Source organism: Oncorhynchus tshawytscha, linkage group LG05, assembly GCF_018296145.1.
Source record: "Oncorhynchus tshawytscha isolate Ot180627B linkage group LG05, Otsh_v2.0, whole genome shotgun sequence".
In the NCBI taxonomy this organism is placed as follows: Eukaryota; Metazoa; Chordata; class Actinopteri; order Salmoniformes; family Salmonidae; genus Oncorhynchus; species Oncorhynchus tshawytscha.
The window spans coordinates 75,809,281-75,829,736 of NC_056433.1; the positions used below are offsets into that span (position 1 = coordinate 75,809,281).

Here is a 20,456-nt window from a genome sequence, read left to right on the forward strand (position 1 = left end):
CAACCTTCCGGTTACTAGCACAACATGCTTAGCCACAAGGCTACCTGCCGCCCACTAGCAAGTGACTGTAAAGATGAGTGAGTACTGTATGTTTAAAGCTGGAATCCATAGCGGTCAAACTGCCATGTCTGTTTGTGATATTACAAAGACGTTACTTCGGACATGATTGCACACTCGGACATGATTACACACTCGATAGAACAGCAGAGTTTTTTAAAACCAAGATGCTAGATGCTGGATATCTCTCTCTCTGAACTCCTCTCCTCTTTTCATAACAAATGTGCCTGGGGCGACCGGTGGCGCTGTTTCACCTAATGTGGATTCCAGCTTTAAGACTGGTAATAGACTGCAGCTGAGTTTACTCTCTGTGTTAAAGCTAAACACATTTTGCACCTTTCTGAGACTGAGGGCAAGAAAACACAAGAACCAACCACCGTAGGTAGTAAAGGTGGTGGTGCAACAACGAATATCCTGCCTACCTTCACCTACTATCTGTATGTCAAGTTGAGTCTCCAGGTTGTTGTCAGAACGTAAACATGTTACCCCCTGGCTTGCAAATGTCTTGTTGTCTCCTAGAACTCTCCTGTGGAGTTCTGTGGAAGCACATTGATCTAAATTGGTCATTCAAATGACATAGATAACAGTAGCTTTTCCATGAAGATAGACAACTCAGGTGGAAACTCTGTGAGATCGCTCTATACAAATTATTTGACATGGTATTTCTGAGATCACTGTGGTGTATAGACCTTACAGTCAGTGGTACAGTGCCTAATTGAATAGGCCATCCACTCCCAACACTGACTCTAGATCTTCACTTCAAAGTCACACAGGTGACTGTGACAGGAACACTGTGGTAATGCTACTGTGTGTAAAACATTGTCATCGTCTTGACAGGTGCCTGACAGGAACACTGTGTTAATGCTACTGTGTGTAAAACATTGTCATCATCTTGACAGGTGACTGACAGGAACACTGTGTTAATGCTACTGTGTGTAAAACATTGGCATCGTCTTGACAGGTGCCTGACAGGAACACTGTGTTAATGCTACTGTGTGTAAAACATTGTCATCATCTTGACAGGTGACTGACAGGAACACTGTGTTAATGCTACTGTGTGTAAAACATTGGCATCGTCTTGCTCTATATAGCACCTGGCTAACAACACTGTGACCACAGGTATGTCATTATCACCTATGTCAGGTGTTAGGTGGACAGTATCACTCTGGCGATGTCTCCATAGACAGCTGGATGACTGCATTAATTGGTTCAGGACTCTTTGCTTGGTTCAGGGCTCGGACATGTAGGACAGGGTTGAACAGTTCTTGTTGGAGAGTTGGACAGTTCTGCCACCAGATACATAGGTAGGTGGGTGGGCAGGTATCTTTCTGTTAGTCTGGCTATTGAAGTCTCTATGGAGTAGAGTCCACAGGACAGTGACAAGAAGGGAAGGAGTGGGGAGTCAGATCTGGTGGGGGCTTGATTATTGATCACAGGGGGTCGGCAGGAACTCTTTCTCTCTCTCAGCTCAGTAGAGTGCTTTTTGTCCTTGGCTGTCAAATTCTGACCAGGCATCATTCAGTTCCATAAAAATCATCTTGGCATATTGTTCATAGGGCTGTCCAGTGGCCTGGGAGAGGGGACAAGGAGGAAAACATCAGTCAGTCACGTTGTAATTTACTGCAGAGGTGAAAAGTGTCTATTGTACAGAACCTCACTATATCATATCTAGTGTTTGTTTGCTTGTGTGTGTGTGTGTAGAAGAATTATACCCGCAGAGGGTACAGGGGCACTTTCCCCACACAGATTTGTCCTGTAAATGCTTTTTTTCTTTCTCTGCAATACTACTAGCCATATAGTAATTGTATGAAATTGTCTTTAGCTAGCCCAGATAGGTTCTCAATCTCCCAACCTCATTACTAGCTACAAAGAAGACACTTCAGGCTATCAATCAAGTTAGACAGTATATACGGTATATATGCAGCTCTGGAAAAAAAGAGCTTTGGGTAAAATTGACCATTTTGTTTTATTCTATAAACTACTGACAACATTTCTCCCAAATTCCAAATAAAAATATTGTAATTTAGAGCATTTATTTGCAGAAAATAAATAAAAAATATCACCAGTCTTAACGTCAACAGTGAAGAGTCGACTCGGGGATGCTGGCCTTCTTTTTTTATTTTTAAAAAATGTTTCACCTTTATTTAACCAGGTAGGCAAGTTGAGAACACCTTTATTTAACCAGGTAGGCAAGTTGAGAACACCTTTATTTAACCAGGTAGGCAAGTTGAGAACACCTTTATTTAACCAGGTAGGCAAGTTGAGAACAAGTTCTCATTTACAATTGCGACCTGGCCAAGATAAAGCAAAGCAGTTCGACACATACAACAACACAGAGTTACACATGGAGTAAAACAAACATACAGTCAATAATACAGTATAAACAAGTCTATATACGATGTGAGCAAATGAGGTGAGAAGGGAGGTAAAGGCAAAAAAAAGGCCATGGTGGCAAAGTAAATACAATATAGCAAGTAACACACTGGAATGGTAGATTTGCAGTGGAAGAATGTGCAAAGTAGAAATAAAAATAATGGGGTGCAAAGGAGCAAAATAAATAAATAAATAAAATAAATACAGTAGGGAAAGAGGTAGTTGTTTGGGCTAAATTATAGGTGGGCTATGTACAGGTGCAGTAATCTGTGAGCTGCTCTGACAGTTGGTGCTTAAAACTAGTGAGGGAGATAAGTGTTTCCAGTTTCAGAGATTTTTGTAGTTCATTCCAGTCATTGGCAGCAGAGAACTGGAAGGAGAGGCGGCCAAAGAAAGAATTGGTTTTGGGGGTGACCAGAGAGATATACCTGCTACCTTCTAAGCAGAGTTGCAAAGAAAAAGCCATATCTCAGACTGGCCAACAAAAGGAAAAGATTAAGATGGGCAAAAGAACACAGACACTGGACAGAGGCCAGCATCCCGGAGTCACCTCTTCACTTTTAGCGTTGAGACTGGTGTTTTGTGGGTACTATTTAATGAAGCTGCCAGTTGAGGACTTGTGAGGCGTCTGTTTCTCAAACTAGACACTCTAATGTACTTGTCCTCTTGCTCAGTTGTGCACCGGGGCCTCCCATTCCTCTTTTTATTCTAGTTAGCGCCAGTTTGTGCTGTTCTGTAAAGGGAGTAGTACACAGCTTTGACGAGATCTTCAGATTCTTGGCATTTCTTTTCATTTCTCAGAACAAGAATAGACTGACAAGTTTCAGAAGAAAGATCTTTGTTTCTGGCCAGTTGGAGCCTGTAATCAAACCCACAAATGCTGATGCTCCAGATACTCAACCAGTTTTCAGCTATGCTAACATAATTACAAAAGGGTTTTCTAATGATCAATTAGCCTTTTAAAATGATAAACTTGGATGAGCTAACACAAAGTGCCATTGGAACACAGAATTGATGGTTGTGGATGATGGGCCTCTGTACATCTATGTAGATATTCCATTCAAAATCAGCCATTTCCAGCTACAATAGTAATTTACAACATTAACAATGTCTACACTGATGTTAGTTTAATGGACAAAAAAATAGCTTTTCTTCAAAAATAAGGACATTTCTAAGTGACCCCAAACTTTTGAACGGTAGCAAATTACACTAATTATATTCACTGGAGAATCTGACAGTAGGCATTGAAAACCCCCCCACCAATACCAGTCACGGCAAGTGATGCTCCTGGCAAGCTTTCTTGGCTTGAACATTAACTTTTGTCAACACATTGCTAACTTTTGTTCAACCAGTGAAACACCTGTTATTAGTGAATGTGTTTGGAGCACAGCTATCGTATAATAATCACCATAATCGTCTTAATACATACATTTTAAGAGAAGGGGGATTCAACTTAATATTAAAGTGGATTTAGTGTACCCGAAAGTAGTGTTCCATTTTTACATGAAGTGGGTAAAGTTGGTAATCATCTCACGAGGAGAACAGCACAGTTGGGAGGAGAAGCTTCATTTCCAACAGTTCTAAGCAGTCCATTTGAGATAAACCTTTGTTATTGACCAAATACTTATTTTCCACCATAATTTGCAAATAAATTCATAAAAAATCCTACAATGTGATTTTCTGGATTTTTTTTCTCATTTTGTCTGTCATAGTTGAAGTGTACCTATGGTGAAAATTACAGGCCTCTCTCATCTTTTAAGTGGGAGAACGTGCACAATTGGTGGCTGACTAAATATTTTTTTGCCCCACTGTAAATTACACAGATACTGGAACTCATCTGGGGTGCCGACTGCCTCTGCATATTGAATTCAAGAGTTCCGGTATCTGTGTAAATATTTGACTCAATATTCCACAACAGAGGATACAGACAGCTCAAGAGGTATGCAGAAAAACACAAAATAGAATTAAGCATAGTGATTATGGCTCTAAACTCTTAGAAAAAAAGGTTCTATTTAGAACCTGAAATGGTTATTTGGAGAACACTTTCAAGTACCATTTTAAGTTCCAGGTAGAATCCCTTTGGGTTCCATGAAAAACCCTTTCCACAGAGGGTTCTATATAGAACCCAAAAGGCTTCTAACTAAAACCAAAATAGGTTCTACCTGGAACCAAAGGGTTCTCCTATGGGGACAGGCAAACTTGAGGTGTTTAAAAAATGCTAAATACTTCAACTTAAAGGATGGGGGGGGGCCTAGCCTCCAGTTCACCTCCCAGCTTTCCTCACGCACCCTCAGATTTTTGGGGTGCATGATGCCCCCTGTGTGTGTGTGTGTGTGTGTGTTCATGCGTGTTTGTGTGATTGCATGAGTATGTGTGTGTGTATGCGTGTGTATGAGGTAAGTGTACATGTGTTACACTGTGTGTAGAGTTAACCTCTTCCTTCCCTCTCACCTTGTCTGGATGGACCACCAGCACAGCTTTACGGTAGACCTTCTTGACCTGCTCTGGGGTCACCAGGTCAGCCATGCCTACAGGCTTCCAGCGGGTCTCCCCCTCCCACAGCACCGTGTGCATGGTGGACAGCAGGGCCCGGATGTTACGCTCCTTCCCCTCGATCCAGTCCAGAATCTGGTGGTAGAGGGGGGAGAGTCTGGGCCAGATACAACACTGAGCTCACAGGACTTCTTCAAAATCTTGAGATAGCTAGCTTGTTTTTCTTAGGCTGTCAAAAGACAGTCCAACATTAGTTATATCTTCACTACACTCTCCAACTCTCGGTCCAAGGCTAGTGATTGACCACTGTAAGACTACCTTGAGTTTCTCGGGGTCCATCTCTTTAGCCATCTCCTCCTTTCTCATCTCTGCTATTGTCCTGGGACCTTCCTTCTTTTTGGCTCCAGCAAAGCTTTGGCCAGACAGCAGGTCATCAAAGTTAGCCATTGCAACTTTGGGCTTGGTACCTGGGAGAGAGAAAGTAACATCTTCTCTCATCCACTTATAATACAGTATATGTGCAGTCATATCATGAATGACTACCTGCACAGATCACACACATGCAGGTCAGTTTCAAGTGGCACATTTGTACATTAATACAGAGCAACAGGAGTCATTTTGGGGGGAACACAACCCAACAGTCTATCCATCCCAGTGTGATAACAACCAGTCTCCCACTGACTCACCCATGTTGGGCTGTTGTTTCCCGGCTGCATTGGGAGCAGCTCCTCCTCCCATGGCAGAGAAGCTGATGTTGTAGTTGGGTCTGTTGGAGGGGGAGGTGTGGGGCATGGAGTGGCTGGTGCTGGGCTTGGCCTGGGGGGATGGACCACCCTGACCCTGGGGTTGGGGCTGCCACCCTGGCTGCCCTCCAACACCACCACCACCGGGCTTCCAGGAGGGGAGGCCTGTGTTGGCCTGCCAGCCCCCACCATGCTGGGGCGAGGGAGGAGGCCGTGAGGGGGAGCCCATGGGGGGGAAGGCAGGGGTGGTGCCTGTAGGGGTGGTGGGCTTACTGGAGAACCCAGATCCTCCTATAGAGAGAGATGTAAGTGGAGTGTTTACAGAAACTGTAACTCAACTATTATAACATAACAGCATGACATGACATAACCAGAGGAGGCTGGGGGGAGGATATATAGGAGGGCAGGCTCATTGTAATGGCTAGAATGGAATCAATGAAACTATCAAACACATGGAAACCACGTTTGACTCCGTTCCATTGATTCCATTCCAGCTATTACAATGAGCTCGTCCTCCTATAGCTCCTCCCAACAGCCTCCCCTGGACATAACATATTTAAAGCATCAGTTAGAACAGTACTTAAAGCCTTCACTGACCTCCCAGACTTCCCCCAAGGTTTCCGATGTCAGCAAAGGGGTCCAGGGTGTTGGGTTTGGCCTGGTGTGTGGGAGTGTTGTTGACCGACCCAGTAGGACTGGTACTGGCTGACTTGCTGCCCATACTGAAACCACCTCCTCACACAGAACACACAATAACACAGTTGAAATACTATACAATACCTTATTTTATTTAGCCTTTATATTACCAGGAAGGTCAATTAAGAGCACATTCTTATTTCCAAAGAAGTAGAAACTGTTCTATAAATATGATTCTCATAAGCACCAGCAGAGGTCCCTATTTAGTCCAATCTGATATTACACATGCTTGCTTGCTCCTGGCAGCACAGTATGCTGGATGATGGCATGCCATAGCTCTCTGTTGCTCCTGGCAGCACAGTATGCTGGATGATGGCATGCCATAGCTCTCTGTTGTTCCTGGCAGCACAGTATGCTGGATGATGGCATGCCATAGCTCTCTGTTGCTCCTGGCAGCACAGTATGCTGGATGATGGCATGCCATAGCTCTCTGTTGCTCCTGGCAGCACAGTATGCTGGATGATGGCATGCCATAGCTCTCTGTTGTTCCTGGCAGGACAGTATGCTGGATGATGGCATGCCATAGCTCTCTGTTGTTCCTGGCAGGACAGTATGCTGGATGATGGCATGCCATAGCTCTCTGTTGTTCCTGGCAGGACAGTATGCTGGATGATGGCATGCCATAGCTCTCTGTTGCTCCTGGCAGCACAGTATGCTGGATGATGGCATGCCATAGCTCTCTGTTGCTCCTGGCAGCACAGTATGCTGGATGATGGCATGCCATAGCTCTCTGTTGCTCCTGGCAGCACAGTATGCTGGATGATGGCATGCCATAGCTCTCTGTTGTTCCTGGCAGGACAGTATGCTGGATGATGGCATGCCATAGCTCTCTGTTGTTCCTGGCAGGACAGTATGCTGGATGATGGCATGCCATAGCTCTCTGTTGTTCCTGGCAGGACAGTATGCTGGATGATGGCATGCCATAGCTCTCTGTTGCTCCTGGCAGCACAGTATGCTGGATGATGGCATGCCATAGCTCTCTGTTGCTCCTGGCAGCACAGTATGCTGGATGATGACATGCCATAGCTCTCTGTTGTTCCTGGCAGGACAGTATGCTGGATGATGGCATGCCATAGCTCTCTGTTGTTCCTGGCAGGGCAGTATGCTGGATGATGGCATGCCATAGCTCTCTGTTGTTCCTGGCAGGACAGTATGCTGGATGATGGCATGCCATAGCTCTCTGTTGCTCCTGGCAGCACAGTATGCTGGATGATGGCATGCCTAGCTCTCTGTTGTTCCTGGCAGGACAGTATGCTGGATGATGGCATGCCATAGCTCTCTGTTGTTCCTGGCAGGACAGTATGCTGGATGATGGCATGCCACAGCTCTCTGTTGCTCCTGGCAGCACAGTATGCTGGATGATGGCATGCCATAGCTCTCTGTTTCTCCTGGCAGCACAGTATGCTGGATGATGGCATGCCATAGCTCTCTGTTTCTCCTGGCAGCACAGTATGCTGGATGATGGCATGCCATAGCTCTCTGTTGCTCCTGGCAGCACAGTATGCTGGATGATGGCATGCCATAGCTCTCTGTTGCTCCTGGCAGCACAGTATGCTGGATGATGGCATGCCATAGCTCTCTGTTGTTCCTGGCAGGACAGTATGCTGGATGATGGCATGCCATAGCTCTCTGTTGTTCCTGGCAGGACAGTATGCTGGATGATGGCATGCCATAGCTCTCTGTTGCTCCTGGCAGCACAGTATGCTGGATGATGGCATGCCATAGCTCTCTGTTGCTCCTGGCAGCACAGTATGCTGGATGATGGCATGCCATAGCTCTCTGTTGCTCCTGGCAGCACAGTATGCTGGATGATGGCATGCCATAGCTCTCTGTTGTTCCTGGCAGGACAGTATGCTGGATGATGGCATGCCATAGCTCTCTGTTGTTCCTGGCAGGACAGTATGCTGGATGATGGCATGCCATAGCTCTCTGTTGCTCCTGGCAGCACAGTATGCTGGATGATGGCATGCCATGGCTCTCTGTTGCTCCTGGCAGGACAGTATGCTGGATGATGGCATGCCATAGCTCTCTGTTGCTCCTGGCAGCACAGTATGCTGGATGATGGCATGCCTAGCTCTCTGTTGTTCCTGGCAGGACAGTATGCTGGATGATGGCATGCCATAGCTCTCTGTTGTTCCTGGCAGGACAGTATGCTGGATGATGGCATGCCATAGCTCTCTGTTGCTCCTGGCAGCACAGTATGCTGGATGATGGCATGCCATAGCTCTCTGTTGCTCCTGGCAGCACAGTATGCTGGATGATGGCATGTCATAGCTCTCTGTTGCTCCTGGCAGCTGGTTGTTCCTCTGTTCTCAGAACCCTGTCTCTGCAGATGTTGTCCATGAATGTTACACAGGAGTAGAACTTACCTGGAGCTGCAGGTTTGTTCCAGTCCCATCCTCCCATGGCGTTGGGAGGCTGCTGAATGGTGACTACAGGGGTGGTGTGTGGGACTGGGGAGCTGTGGCCTATCAGAACACAGAAACATCAGTGACAGACCTCACAGACAATGGGCGGAAGGAGATATGAAGTCATGCAAATCATGACCACATTATCACCAATGACCATAGTGTTGGATACTATCTGACTTGAATTCCCTTTGAGCTCCTGAATTGAGCCCCTCTGTTTGTAATTGTATAATTAGCCTAGCAGTAGTCATTATCATTGGTCTATGTGCCTTGTATTCAGGCAGAGTGAAAGTACAAAGGGAGCATGTCTCTGAGTGTAAGAACGATTCTATAAGGGTTGAATAGGAGCCATGTGTCTGGGGTTAGAGCTGACAGATCATAATTACTGTTCTACAACGCTGTCTAATATATTTACTGTTTTATATACTCTTATATACAGTTTCGATGTATTCTTAGAGATTTAAAGTAATGTTAGGTTTAAGCTCTTTGTGTATGAGAAGTGTAATTACAGTATTTAGTGGACTGCAATGGACTGTAGGAATGTGTACTCCCAAGAACTCAAGGCCTCTCCTGACTGATAAGAAGTCCTGTCAAAGGAACGGAGGAGCACGAAGGTTCCAGACTCAGGCTGGGCCACTATAACACCTGACTGATAAGAAGTCCTGTGAAAGGAACGGAGGAGCACGAAGGTTCCAGACTCAGGCTGGGCCACTATAACACCTGACTGATAAGAAGTCCTGTGAAAGGAACGGAGGAGCACGAAGGTTCCAGACTCAGGCTGGGCCACTATAACACCTGACTGATAAGAAGTCCTGTGAAAGGAATGGAGGAGCACGAAGGTTCCAGACTCAGGCTGGGCCACTATAACACCTGACTGATAAGAAGTCCTGTGAAAGGAACGGAGGAGCACGAAGGTTCCAGACTCAGGCTGGGCCACTATAACACCTGACTGATAAGAAGTCCTGTGAAAGGAACGGAGGAGCACGAAGGTTCCAGACTCAGGCTGGGCCACTATAACACCTGACTGATAAGAAGTCCTGTGAAAGGAATGGAGGAGCACGAAGGTTCCAGACTCAGGCTGGGCCACTATAACACCTGACTGATAAGAAGTCCTGTGAAAGGAATGGAGGAGCACGAAGGTTCCAGACTCAGGCTTGGCCACTATAACACCTCATTTGAGTCAATTGGAGGTGTACCTGTGGAATTATTTCAAGGCCTACCCTCAAACTCAGTGCCTCTTTGATTGACATCATGGGAAAATCAAAAGAAATCAGCCATGACCTCAGAAAAGAAATTGTAGACCTCCACAAGTCTGGTTCATCCTTGGGAGCAACTTCCAAATGCCCGAAGGTACCACGTTCATCTGTACAAACAATAGTACGCAAGTATAAACACCATGGGACCACGCAGCCGTCATACCGCTCAGGAAGAACATGCCGTTCTGTCTCCTAAAGATGAACGTACATTGGTGCGAAAAGTGCAAATCAATCCCAGACCAAAAGCAAAGGACCTTGTGAAGATGCTGGAGGAAACAGGTACAAAAGTATCTATATCCACAGTAAAATGAGTCCTATATCAACTCAGCAGGGAAGAATCCACTGCTCCAAAACTGCCATAAAAAAAGCCAGACTACGGTTTGCAACTGCACATGGGGACAAAGATTGTACTTTTTGGAGAAATGTCCTCTGGTCTGATGAAACAAAAATATAACTGTTTGGCCATAATGGCCATTGTTATGTTTGGAGGAAAAAGGGGGAGGCTTGCAAGCAAAAGAACACCATCCCAACCGTGAAGCACGGGGGTGGCAGCATCATGTTGTGGAGGTGCTTTGCTGCAGGAGGGACTGGTGCACTTCACAAAATAGATGGCATCATGAGAAAGTAAAATTATGTGGATATATTGAAGCAACATCTCAAGACATCAGTCAAATGGGTCTTTCAAATGGACAATGACCCCAAGCATACTTCCAGAGTTATGGTAAAATGGCTTAAGGACAACAAAGTCAAGGCATTGGAGTGGCCATCACAAAGCACTGACCTCAATCCTATAGAAAATGTGTGGACAGAACTGAAAAAGCGTGTGCGAGCAAGGAGGCCTACAAACCTGACTCAGATACACCAGCTCTATCAGGAGGAATGGGCCAAAATTCCCCCAACCTATAGTGGGAAGCTTGTGGAAGGCTACCCAAAACATTTGACCCAAGTCAAACAATTTAAAGGCAATGCTCCCAAATACTAATTGAGTGTATGTAAACTTCTAACCCCACTGGGAATGTGATGAAAGAATAAAAGCTGAAATAAATCATTCTCTCTACTATTATTCTGACATTTCACATTCTTAAAATAAATTGATAATCCTAGCTGACCTAAACCAGCAAATTTTTACAAGGATTAAATGTCAGGAATTGAGAAACTGAGTTTAAATGTATTTGGCTAAGGTGTATGTAAACTTCCGACTTCAACTGTATCAGTGTAAAGAAAGCAGACGTATTGTGGATAGTGGATACAGTGAAACATTAGTGGAAAGATATCAGTGTAAAGACAGCAGTCACATAGTGGATAGTGGAAAGAGTGAAACGTTAATTGGTAGACAGTGCCTCTACAGATGCAGTCTGGTCATGCCTTACACATGCCAGTGTTCTGCATGGTGGGGGATAGAGAGTGAGCTGCATGCAGGAGGGGGCCAGGCTGCCCCAGGTTACCAAGATTACCTGCTGGACCCAGGAAGGACCCCATCAGCTCCTGGGGCTTGGGCATCGGACCCGCCCCAAACGGGTCCAACGCTGGGTGGACAGAGAGAAAAGCATAAACCATTACTTTACTATTCAATTCAATACATTTTATTAATCTCCGACAGGCAATTAATTCTGGCAGTCATAGGATACGCATAGATTAACATACTATGTACACATCTGTGTTAAAATGACTTTGTAAAAAAAACAGACAAATGAACCTGAATTGAGTTGATCAGTAACTATGGCTATATGGTGTTATAGTAATAATTGACATACCTGGATAGGGGCAGGGGAGGGTGGAGGGTGGGGCTATTTTCTGTGGGGTGGACTGGGCTGAAGTGGGCCCACTCCCTGTCTGGGGGGAGGCCCCAAACAGGTCCCCCAGGAGGTCCGTGGTGGTGTTGGTGGTCGGGGGCTGGGGCGAGGGGCATGGGGTGTTCACTGCCACCCCATCCAGGCCCAGGAGGTCCACCTCTTCTGGTGGAGGAGGAGGAGCAGCGGGGGGGGCGTGGGGCTGCTCGGGTCTCTTGGGGCCCCTGGTACCAGTCTGAGCCCCTCCAGGTCTCTCTCCGCTAGCGTGGCTTTGCTGGCTGGAAAGGGACAGCATCTCGTCATCAGACGGCTCGCTGTCCTCCCCGTGAGGACGACCGTCCAGACCGCCTTGGGACCGGCTTGGCTCTACATGGGAGGGGGTAGGTCACATAAGGAAAACTTGGTCTTGATTTAGTAAATAGGTTTGCTTCCCACAAAATATTCGACAGGAGAACAGGAGATATTTTGCTAAGTTATAGGTATCAGTATTGCTAACCACCACAGCAGCGTGACAAAGCTAAACTAACACATACGTGCTGTACATCACCCAGGGGAAACTGCCTCGAACAATGTGCTGACTTCCTCTAACTACAGCAGCTAGTATCTTTACTGGTCTGTGGTCTCCTCTACTCTAGACCTACCCTCCAAGTCCAGTCCCTCCAACTCATCTTGGGAGGAGAGAATGAGAACCAACGTTAGAGTAAGAAAGACTGTTCAACAGCAGCTCTCATTAGTGGTGACCATATCAGTATCTGTGTGTGTTTAGCTGTCTGTGTGCATAGTTTCTGTGTGCGTGCCTTGGTCCATCTGGGCATTGGAGTGTGTGGACCTCTGTGTCAGTGCATGTATCTGTGCCTGTGTACCAACATGTGTGTGCTCATCTGTGTCCGTTTGTATGCGTGTGCGTGCATGTGTGTATGAGTGTGTGCATCTGTGTGGACATATTTGCCTGTGTGTGTTTGTGTGTGTCCATCTGTCCTGTATGCCTCTGCAGGTGCTTGTATGTTGACCTCCCCTCTGCCCTACCTGCTATGGCCAGTGCGTCCTGGTGTTCCTGGTGACAGGAGAACAGTACGTTGGGGATGAGGTCTTTATTAGGGAACTGTTCCCAGGGAGGGGTCAGGTCCTTCTGCTTGTCAGTGCTCTCCACCTCGATGTCCACCAACACATGGAACAACTGAGGGTACTTCTCTGGAGAGTCACACGCATCCAGCTCCGGCCTAGACAGGTGTGAGTGTGTGTGTGTGTGTCAGACAAATAGTTAGTTAGTTCTCCAATCACTATTTCAAAAAAGAGCCATGTTCCATATCATGACGTACACCAACATGTAAACATGATATAGTATTTCACATTCACGTGTTAATACTTCACATATGTACTGTACAGATATTATATGAGAGAGGGGCTCACTTCGTAAACTTTAACACAGTGGTCCCTGGAGCAATGAAGCCTGTGTGGAACTGGATCTGGAATATCTGGGTGTTGGACACCTGCAAACACCAACAAGCAATCACATAGATAGATTCAGGAATCACATAGATAGATTCAGGAATCACATAGATAGATTCAGGAATCAGATAGATTCAGGAATCACATAGATTCAGGAGGCACATAGATTCAGGAGGCACATAGATTCAGGAGGCACATAGATTCAGGAGGCACATAGATAGATTCAGGAGGCACATAGATAGATTCAGGAGGCACATAGATAGATTCAGGAGGCACATAGATAGATTCAAACAATTACACTGTGGAAATGTATGATCGTAAGGGAAGGAGATTCCATCTAGATTTTAATTTAGTCTGTGCTGTGTTTATGTTCATTCAGGGCACACAATGTACATCAATGTGTTAGTGTGACAGTATCTCCCAGAGAGCGATCTCTGTCTGTAAATAACAAGGTATCAGGACATGGTCCCATACAATCAGAGCTAACAGAATCTCTCATAGCATAGCATATCATAATATGTGTGTGTGTCAGTGTTATGTTAGCATGCTAGACTAGCCATATGCTGTACTTTGGCCTGCGTGTGACAGTGTTGTCTTAGCATGCTAGGCTAGCCCCATGCTGTACCTTGGCCTGCAGTCGTCCTCCGATGGTGTTCCTCATATGATAGACAGAAATGACCACATCACCCTGGACATTCACACCTAGAGGGAAGACAACCTTCCCCTCCTGGACCCTGTGCTCTCTGAGAGGGGGGAGGGTGAGAGAGACAGACAAGCAGAAAGGAGGAGAAGGAGAAAAAGAGAAAGGTATGGTGTCATACAGTGCACTCGGAAAGTATTCAGACCCCTTTTGTTGTTCATTAGTTTACTCCAATTAGTGGAGGGATGGTAGGGTTAGTGGTAAATAAGAAAGGAAAAAATATACTGTATATGTACAGTGGGGAGAACAAGTATTTGATACACTGCCGATTTTGCAGGTTTTCCTACTTACAAAGCATGTAGAGGTCTGTACTTTTTATCATAGGTACACTTCAACTGTGAGAGACGGAATCTAAAAAAATAATCCAGAAAAACACATTGTATGATTTTTAAGTAATTAATTAGCATTTTATTGCATGACATAAAATGAATTACTTAAAAATCATACAATGTGATTTTCTGGATTTATGTTTTAGATTCCGTCTCTCACAGTTGAAGTGTACCTATGATAAAAATGTCAGACCTCTACATGCTTTGTAAGTAGGAAAACCTGCAAAATCGGCAGTGAATCAAATACTTGTTCTCCCCACTGTATACAGTTGAAGTCGGGAGTTTACATACACCTTAGCCAAATACATTTAAACTCAGTTTTTCACAATTCCTGACATTTAATCCCAGTACAAATTCCCTGTTTTAGGTCAGTTAGGATCATCACATTATTTTAAGAATGTGAAATGTCAGAATAATAGTAGAGAGAATGATTTATTTCAGCTTTATTCTTTCATCACATTCCCAGTGGGTCAGAAGTTTACATACACTCAATTAGTATTTGGTAGCATTGCCTTTAAATTGTTTAACTTGGGTCAAACGTTTCGGGTAGCCTTCCACAAGCTTCCCACAATAAGTTGCGTGAATTTTGTTCATTCCTCGTTGATAGAGCTGGTGTAACTGAGTCAGGTTTTTAGGCCTCCTTGCTTGCACACGCTTTTTCAGTTCTGCCCACACATTTTCAATGGGATAGAGGTCAGTGCTTTGTGATGGCCACTCGAATACCTTGACTTTGTTGTCCTTAAGCCATTTTACCACAACTTTGGAAGTATGCTTGGGGTCATTGTCCATTTGGAAGACCCATTTGCGACCAAGCTTTAACTTATGTCTTGAGATGTTGCATCAATATATCCACATAATTTTACTTTCTCATGATGCCATCTATTTTGTGAAGTGCACCAGTCCCTCCTGCAGCAAAGCACCCCCACGACATGATGCTGCCACCCCCGTGCTTCACGGTTGGGATGGTGTTCTTCGGCTTGCAAGCCTCCCCCTTTTTCCTCCAAACATAACGATGGTGATTATGGCCAAACAATTCTCTTTTTGTTTCATCAGACCAGAGGACATTTCTCCAAAAAAGTATGATCTTTGTCCCCATGTGCAGTTGCAAACCGTAGTCTGGCTTTTTTATGGCAGTATTGGAGTAGTGGCTTCTTCCCTGCAGAGCTGCCTTTCAGGTTACTTTTGTACCTGTTTCCTCCAGAATTTGTTCTTAACTGACTTGCCTAGTTAAATAAAGGTTAAAAAAATGGAAATGGCAGATTATTTATGGAATATCTACATACAGAGGCCCATCATTAGCAACCATCACTCCTGTGTTCCAATGGCACTTTGTGTTAGCTAATCCAAGTTTATTATTTTAAAAGGCTAATTGATCATTAGAAAATCTTTTTGCAATTATGTTAGCACAGCTGAAAACTTTTGTTCTGATTAAAGAAGCAATACAACTGGCATTCTTTAGACTAGTTGAGTATCTGGAGCATCAGCATTTGTGGGTTTGATTACAGGCTCAAAATGGCCAGAAACAAAGACCTTTCTTCTGAAACTCGTCAGTCTATTCTTGTTCTGAGAAATGATGGCTATTCCATGCGAGAAATTGCCAAGAAACTGAAGATCTCGTACAACGCTGTGTACTACTCCCTTGACAGAACAGCACAAACTGGCTCTAACCAGAATATAAAGAGGAGTGGGAGGCCCCGGTGCACAACTGAGCAAGAGGACAATACCATTAGAGTATCTAGCTTGAGAAACAGACGCCTCACAAGTCCTCAACTGGCAGCTTCATTAAATAGTAAATAGAAGGCCAGCATCCTGGAGTCGCCTCTTCACTGTTGACGTTGAGACTGGTGTTTTGCGGGTACTATTTAATGAAGCTGCCAGTTGAGGACTTGTGAGGCGTCTGTTTCTCAGTTGTGCACCGGGGCCTCCCACTCCTCTTTCTACTCTGGTTAGAGCCAGTCTGTGCTGTTCTGTGAAGGGAGTAGTACACAGCATTGTACGAGATATTTAGTGGCCTCCAAATCATGTCCAATAAGGCTGTAATGTAACAAAATCTGGAAAAAACTCAAGGGGTCTGAATACTTCCCGAAGTATAACTCTGTGAAGCATTTATTTGGGCTGCAATTTCTGAGGCTGGTAACTCTAATGCAGCAGAGGTAACTCTGGGTCTTCCTTTCCTGTGGCGGTCCTCATGAGTGCCAGTTTCATCATAACGCTTGATGGTTTTTGCGACTGCACTTGAAGAAACTTTCAAAGTTCTTTACATTTTCCCGGATTTACTGACTTTCATGTCTTAAAGTAATAATGCACTGTCGTTTCTCTTTGCTTATTTTAGCTGTTCTTTCCATAATATGGACTTGGCCTTTTACCAAATAGGGCTGTATATCTTCTGTATACCACCCCTACCTTGTCACAACACAACTGATTGACTCAAACGCATTAAGAAGGAAAGAAATTCCAGAAATGAACTTTTAACAAGGCACACCTGTTAATTGAAATGCATTCCAGGTGACTACCTCATGAAGCTGGTTGAGAGAATGCCAAGTATGCAAATGTATTATCAAAGCCAAGAGTGGCTACTTTGAAGAATCTCAAATATAAAATATATTTTGATTTGTTTAACACTTTTTTGGTTACTACATGATTACATATGTGTTATTTCACAGTTTTGATGTCTTCACTATTACGTCTTCACAGGAACAGGAGTGGAGAAATAGGCTCTGATGATTTCTTTCTTTTAACATCTTGAGAGAATGTGAGTGTGCAGTCTGTAGAGGTGCTATCTTTATCAGTATCATAAAAGCTGATAGAATTTCAAACACATAAAATATGCATCCAAGCCGAACTGACATCTTATCAGAAACATGATGGGTTGTTTTCACAGCTTTCTATTTCCTTACAAATGGTCCAACTGGAGCATTTTCTCCCCGGTCCCTAAACGTCCTTGCTCCATGAAAGAAGCAGAGATGACAGAGAAAACTTTACCGATGTCAATTTGAAGCATTCATTCTGTCGATGTATGACATTCTGGTGAGCAGGGGTTTATTTAGTCTTCTAGGGCAACATATAATGACAGAAGAGAAGCTGCATGTATCTAATTATAGACCAGTTGACTAGCAAATAGTCTACCAAAATGCTGGAAATTATAAACAGAAACATATCTAAATAAGGCAAAAAAAAATCTGCACGGCCTGTCAAAAATAATCTGTTGTCTAACTGTAGCCTACAGCGCATTTTCTATAGAAGGTTAGGGTCGGTTGCGGGCCTCAGATGTTCACTTTATCACATATAGCAACTGCGGGTGGGTGCGTGTGAACAAACAGCTGCTAGTGTGTGTGTCAAATCAAATTTTATTTGTCACATACACATGGTTAGCAGATGTTAATGCGAGTGTAGCGAAATGCTTGGGATTTCTGTTTGTGTGTGTGTCTGCACCTACTGTACCTCATCCTCTCATAGTCCTGTGCAGTAGAGAAGATCTTGGTCTCCCCTATGAGGATCTCAGAGAAGGGTCTGCAGCCGATGCGTTGTTTGTTGAAGCAAGGTACTGGACTCATAGTGACTGCCTTGACCACCAGGGGCTTGGAGTGTGGCAGGGAGGGCTTCTCTGATACCATACTGCACACATAGCCTATGTACCTGGAGAAGAGAGGCTGAGAATGTAAGGTTACAGACACTAAACTACCATAAGCACTGAGTACTATCTAAAAATAAACATACATTGTCTTTGTACATGAATACAGAGGAGGGGAATTTTTTTTGTGCTAGAAAATATCACAAAACTATCCATCTCAAAGTTACAGTATATACTTGAAATCATATTTCCTATGTCTACAGATTCTTGCAGAAAATCGTTTGCTTTTTCAGTTTAGAGAAACCAAGATGAGGCTTGATTGTTACTGTCTTCATCCATCAGCCTCTCTGTCTGGGCTGAAGGATGAAGCAGTCTTTGTTATTATGAGAAGCAGCTGTGTGGCCAAGCGGCTGGCTGTGTTAGCGTGTGTGTGTGTGTGTGTGTGTGTGTGTGTGTGTGTGTGTGTGTGTGTTCGTGCTTGCATGTTGATTAATTGGCTGCTGTATATTTCTGGCACCTCGTTAGCATCGTGGCTAATACGCCATGTACTGCAACTCAGCCATCGGAAAATAAATAGGTTGATAAAGAATTTAGGAGAGTAATGCAGGGGGAGAAGGAAGGAGGAGGGAGCTAGGTTTTTAAGTTCATCCATCATCTAAAAATAACAAAGTCAAAGTCATGGAGGTGAAGACTGTTTATGTGTTTAATCTTTTTCTCCTGTTTTCCACTGCAATGAACAGCAATCAATATAAACACACTCACACAGACCCCACAAACACGCCCCCTGTGTTGTCCTACCTCCGGTGCGAGGGCCAGAGGCCAGAGCCGGGTCTCTTGGCACTAAGCAGCTGCATGGCGGGCACTGGGTTGGAGAAGAGGTGGCAGAAGCAGAACATGGCACAGACCAGCACACCCGACGGAGCACGGCCGTCCTTAAGGAGGGCACAGACAGTCAGTAGATAGTAGATACACATAGACAACACTAGCAAGCAAACAGCAACATGCCAACATAAACCGTTATGTAGGATAACTAACAGAAGAGAAGGAAGCTGCAGCAAGCTTACAGTACTTCAATTTACACAACTCAATGCATTGCAAAAAAAGGCAGTATAGTCTTTATGATTCCTATAAGCTAGGATAGTGTTTATGATTCCTATGAGCTAGGATAGTCTTTATGATTCTTATAAGCAAGGATAGTCTTTATGATTCTTAGAAGCAAGGATAGTCTTTATGATTCTTATAAGCAAGGATAGTCTTTATGATTCTTAGAAGCTAGGATAGTCTTTATGATTCTTAGAAGCTAGAATAGTGTTTATGATTCCTATGAGCTAGGATAGTCTTTATGATTCTTATAAGCAAGGATAGTCTTTATGATTCTTAGAAGCTAGAAGCTAGGATAGTCTTTATGATTCCTATAAGCTAGGATAGTCTTTATGATTCTTAGAAGCTAAGATAGTCTTTATGATTCTTAGAAGCTAGGATAGTCTTTATGATTCCTATAAGCTAGGATAGTTTTATGATTCCTATGAGCTAGGATAGTCTTTATGATTCCTATAAGCTAGGATAGTCTTTATGATTCCTATAAGCTAGGATAGTCGTTATGATTCTTAGAAGCTAGGATAGTCTTTATGATTCTTAGAAGCTAGGATAGTCTTTATGATTCTTAGAAGCTAGGATATGATATGATTCCTATAAGCTAGCATGGTCTTTATGATTCCTATAAGCTAGGATAGTCTTTATGATTCCTATAAGCTAGGATGGTCTTTATGATTCCTATAAGCTAGGATAGTCTTTATGATTCCTGTAAGCTAGGACGGTCTTTATGATTCCTATAAGCGAGGATAGTCTTTATGATTCCTTTTTAGCTCGGACGGTCTTTATGATTCCTATAAGCGAGGATAGTCTTTATGATTCTTAGAAGCTAGGATAGTCTTTATGATTCTTAGAAGCTAGGATAGTCTTTATGATTCTTAGAAGCTAGGATAGTCTTTATGATTCCTATAAGTGAGGATAGTCTTTATGATTCTTAGAAGCTAGGATAGTCTTTATGATTCTTAGAAGCTAGGATAGTCTTTATGATTCCTATAAGCTAGGATAGTCTTTATGATTCTTAGAAGCTAGGATAGTCTTTATGATTCTTAGAAGCTAGGATAGTCTTTATGATTCTTAGAAGCTAGGATAGTCTTTATGATTCTTAGAAGCTAGGATAGTCTTTATGATTCTTAGAAGCTAGGATAGTCTTTATGATTCTTAGAAGCTAGGGCCCTTCCATGTTCCCTGTGCATGGCCAATATTTTTGGTTTCAATCCCACGTCGCTCCAATATCACTAAACAGGGACTCTTCACACAGAGTTTGTCTGTCACTATCTGCGGCCACAGTAGCTAAATATAACTTGTGTCTCTTTTGCTTAAGAAAGTTATACAGTTATAAATACATCTGGTTGAGGTAAAGTTAAGATCATAAAACTGGGCCAAGTATTTCTAAGAAAGCAACATTCTTCCTTCAGCACAAAACGTTGAGGAAGACATTTGAGGAACTCTCATATAAACTAAAAGTAATTGCTCAACACAGATGAACTTGCCATCCACAA

At 43.9% G+C, this 20,456-nt stretch overlaps 1 protein-coding gene across 6 annotated transcripts in view; it reads right to left on the reverse strand.

The window, feature by feature from the left end:
- Positions 1-368: 368 nt before the first annotated feature.
- dnajc6 (DnaJ (Hsp40) homolog, subfamily C, member 6) overlaps positions 369-20,456 on the reverse strand; it is a 67,029-nt gene continuing 46,941 nt past the window's right edge. For 4 of the 6 annotated variants that reach the window (XM_042322365.1, XM_042322364.1, XM_042322366.1 and 1 more), the window contains 14 exons: positions 18,664-18,797; positions 17,736-17,930; positions 13,891-14,008; positions 13,227-13,306; positions 12,843-13,036; positions 12,458-12,484; positions 11,781-12,182; positions 11,481-11,552; positions 8,732-8,830; positions 6,264-6,401; positions 5,610-5,957; positions 5,242-5,390; positions 4,882-5,058; positions 369-1,627 (listed from right to left, as the gene is read on the reverse strand). In XM_042322365.1, coding sequence (XP_042178299.1) covers positions 1,526-1,627; positions 4,882-5,058; positions 5,242-5,390; positions 5,610-5,957; positions 6,264-6,401; positions 8,732-8,830; positions 11,481-11,552; positions 11,781-12,182; positions 12,458-12,484; positions 12,843-13,036; positions 13,227-13,306; positions 13,891-14,008; positions 17,736-17,930; positions 18,664-18,797 — 2,235 coding nt within the window. In that variant the 3' untranslated portion in view covers positions 369-1,525. The remainder of the gene's footprint in view (positions 1,628-4,881; positions 5,059-5,241; positions 5,391-5,609; positions 5,958-6,263; positions 6,402-8,731; positions 8,831-11,480; positions 11,553-11,780; positions 12,183-12,457; positions 12,485-12,842; positions 13,037-13,226; positions 13,307-13,890; positions 14,009-17,735; positions 17,931-18,663; positions 18,798-20,456) is intronic. The other 2 variants (XM_042322362.1, XM_042322363.1) reach the window with 2 other exon arrangements.